Source organism: Crocuta crocuta, unplaced genomic scaffold (genome assembly GCF_008692635.1).
Source record: "Crocuta crocuta isolate KB4526 unplaced genomic scaffold, BGI_CrCroc_1.0 scaffold653, whole genome shotgun sequence".
Classification (NCBI taxonomy): domain Eukaryota; kingdom Metazoa; phylum Chordata; class Mammalia; order Carnivora; family Hyaenidae; genus Crocuta; species Crocuta crocuta.
The window spans coordinates 633,511-637,092 of record NW_027527134.1 but is presented as its reverse complement, the minus strand read 5'-3'; the positions used below and the strand labels follow the sequence as shown (position 1 = coordinate 637,092).

Here is a 3,582-nt window from a genome sequence, read left to right as displayed (position 1 = left end):
TGCTTGGCAGCGCAGCCTGAGGGGCCGGCGAACAGGAAGCCAGGAAACGGGGCACGCAGGGAGGGGGTGGCCGGGAGGCCGTCGGGCATGGGGAGCCGGGTGCCCCCAGCAGGTGCGGGTACGGGCGCCACCCTGTTCCCCACACCAGCCCCGTCGCAGCAGTCCTGCCCAGAGCCTGCCCGAACCCCCAGCTCCATGACCTGAAGACCGTCCTCCCCGAGCAGGGACGCCACCTCGGTCCCCACCGCGCCCGGCATAGAAAGCCTGACATCAGGGCCCTCGCGAGAGCCTTCTTCCCAGCTGCCGGCCAGATCCCAGCCCGTCCTGCTCCAGCCCCACCCCCACCCCGTGAGCCTCCCACGGCCCAGGGGGACCCCTGGGTGGCCAGGCCCGGCACGGGTGCCCTCCCCCAGGGCCCAGAGTGGCACCGAGGCCCTGCTGTGGTGCAGCTGCCGTGGCAGCCGTGGCACCAGGGGCTCCCCACCCACTCGCGGCCCTGTAGGTGGCAGGTGGGCCATTACCATGACGGACTTCTTGGGCTTGGGGCTCGGGGACAGCAGGGTGTGGCTGCGGGCAGGCTTCCGGACGTAGATCTTCCAGGTGGAGGACTCTGGGTTCTCGGCCGCGTAGCACCTCCAGGCCGTCTGGACCAGCACAGGGGAGAGGCGGTCAGCTGCCGAGCCGCCCGCCCCCCCCCGGGGGCCGCTCCCGCGCCAGACGGCTCACGGCCTTGCGAGCTGGCCGGTACCTGCCGCTCAGACGTCACAGAGGCGTGAACCCCAGGGTCGCCCCCAGATGCAGACAGCCATCGGCTGCCTCTCCTCAGGGCACGTGCACCAAGTGCAGGGATGGACTCAGGCACTGAGGACGCCTGGGGCCCGGGGGCCCCAGCAGGGGGTGTGGGGGGCCGGGCCCCACTGAGGCCTGCATGTGGGATCCAGTTGCCTGGTGCTGCCTGTAGCTGTGGGGAGGCCCTGGGCCCACATTCTAGAGAGACGCCCGTGGTGACTGCCACACGGAAATGACACAGAGGAGGGGCCCCTGCTGCATGGGATCCAAGCAGAGGACACACTGCATCCGGGTGGGCAGCGGGGGACAGGCAGGGTCGTCACCACCAGAGGGCTGGCAGGTTCCTGGGAGGCTGTGACACCACCCACGACGGGGAGCTGGACAGACACATCAGCTCTCTGCCCAGGACACTCAGGGGACGGCCATAGGCCTGGCCCCCCGTGGCCACAGGCCACCTCCGTGTCCCACCACCCCCACAAACGTATGGTGGCCACTCGCGTCCCGCCTCGGTCTGGTCTGCGTTCCCTCCTCGGGCCCCAGTCCTGGCACGGCGGACGTGTCTGCGCCCCTCAAGCCAGCACCCGAACCCGGCCTCCGCAGGGGTCCTCACCACGGGCCCCAGCGCCGCCGGGAGCCCGCCCACAGCAGCCCGGGCTGGTTTCATGGGCCTGATTTGTGGTGTCCCCAAAAGGAGAAGCCGTGGGACCGTAAAACCAGGCCTAAGGGAGTCTGCCATTTCCTCCCCATTCAGGTTCCGGAAGGGTGCGGAAGGGCTTCAGAGGAACGAGGGGGCGCCTCTGGCTGAGCAGTGGCTCCCAGGCCGAGCAAAGCCTGATGGCTGCTGGCCCTGCCCAGGGCAGAGGGTGCAGGAGACCAGGGGCCCGGGGAGTGGGGGACCCCAGGACCGTCCCCAGGGGGCATTCAGCACCGAGCGTGGCTGCCCAGCCGCACGTCCCCAGCTGGACACTGACAGGCCTATGCCCAGGACCCCCGACCAGCTGCTCCCTAGGTGGGACCTGGGTGCGCTCATCCCTGCTCTGCCCCACGAAGCGGCTGGTACTCCTGCGGGACCCGGCTTTCAGCCTTGGTTGCACTAAAAGAACCAGCTGTCCTGTGGTGAACCTGGGAGCCTGGGGTCGCAGAGCTGAGTGTCTGGGGGCTGCGGGCCACCCTCCTTCCCCCACTCCTCCTAGGCCCCGTCTCCTCCAGCACCCAGGCCTCATCACAGCAGCCTTGGGGTCCCCGTCAGGTGAATCCAGAGCGTGGCCGGGCTGTGGGCTCGCCAGGCCTCACCTGCTGTCACCCGGGAGTCCCCAGCTGCATGGGGGGCAGGGAACACCCAGGAGGCCCCTGGGCTGCACAAGCAGGGCCCTAGACCCTTGGGGTTTCCCTCCCAGACTTGCCCCCGTGCCGAGCAGGGGCGTAACCACAAAAGGAGAGCAAAGACCCAGGCCAGTCACTGCGGCTGGAAGGTGCGGGGCCCACAGAGTCCACCCCAGCCCGGGACCGGGCAGGGCACGTCGCCGTCCCCCAGCACCCACTCTTGCCCAGGACCCTCCGGGGGGGAGACGGGTGCCCGCGCTCCTGTGCCCACGTCTCCCAGGAGAGGCACGTCTGTGCTGGGGCATCAGCTCGTCAGCGTTCCGGAGGGGCCCGCAGCCAGAGGGTGTCCTGAGCTTTGGGCCGAGAGCCGTTCCCGACCTCCAGAGGGGACCCCAGCCTGTACTGAACCCACACACGCAAGGCCGGACATGACAACGGCAGGCACGTCACCTGAATGAGAGACGCTGCCGCTGGAATCTGCCTGTTGAAGTGTTTCTGCCTCTGCTTCTGCTGGACCTTCAGGGCGAAGCCGGAGCCGAGAATCCCCTAGCAAGGACCAGAGACCAGGGCTCATGTCCACGCAGGCAGCCACCGCCCAGCCCGGCCCGTGGGACACAGGGCAGCCCTGGGCCACCGGCTCGGGCAGGAGTAGCCCCGTCCGAGGGGGACTGCGGCCGCCTCGCCAGGATTGGGGATGGATGAGGCCGGCTGATCAGGGAAGGAGCTCCCCGTCCATGGAGAGAATCAATCACACACCCACGTAGATGCCTGTGTGCTCTACGTGATATGTGCACACAGAGCACACACACAACCCGTGTACACTTACCACACACACGCACGGCACACACAGCAGGTGCACCAAACACGTGCACACATGAGCACGTGTACACACACCACACACGTGTGTGACACATGCACATAATCCACACACGCCCACACTCTACGTGCACACACGTGACACACGCACCTATGTGCGTGTGGGGCACTAGAAGGTGTAGCCCTCGCGGTCTGATTTCTGGGAAGGACAAGCCGGGCCCAGGCCGCCGTGCAAGCAAAGCAGCACCCTCTCCAGGCACGTGGAGGCAGCCTTTGCCCTCACGTGGAGCCTGTTATCGGTGTCTCCCCAAGACCCCTCGGGCCGAACGTGCGGCCCCCACCCAGCTGGCCGCCACCCACAGCAGAGGAGGGTGGGGGCTCCCCGGGGCCCTGCAGCTGGCAAGTTGGGCCTCTGTGAGTGGGCTTGTCCCTGGAGACCCTGCCCGCCCGGGAGCCCGGAGGAGGCGGGAGCACCTACCGCTGGGAGCGCGAAGAAAGAGATGGCGAACACGGAGAAGCAGGAGGCGATGGTCTTCCCGACCCACGTCTGGGGCACCTTGTCCCCGTAGCCGATGGTGGTGACCGTGACCTGCGGGAGGGGCAGGGGTCAGCGGTCGGGCCCGAACCCACCTCTCTGGCGACACAGACACGGAG

The 3,582-nt window shown here is 68.3% G+C and overlaps 1 protein-coding gene across 1 annotated transcript in view; it reads right to left on the bottom strand.

Moving 5' to 3' along the window:
• KCNQ1 (potassium voltage-gated channel subfamily Q member 1) overlaps positions 1-3,582 on the bottom strand; it is a 318,572-nt gene that overhangs the window by 216,402 nt on the left and 98,588 nt on the right. Inside the window, exons 9-11 of the mRNA XM_077757142.1 lie at positions 3,407-3,517; positions 2,563-2,658; positions 522-644 (exon numbers count right to left, since the gene is read on the bottom strand). Of these exons, the coding sequence (XP_077613268.1) occupies positions 522-644; positions 2,563-2,658; positions 3,407-3,517 (330 nt within the window). The remainder of the gene's footprint in view (positions 1-521; positions 645-2,562; positions 2,659-3,406; positions 3,518-3,582) is intronic.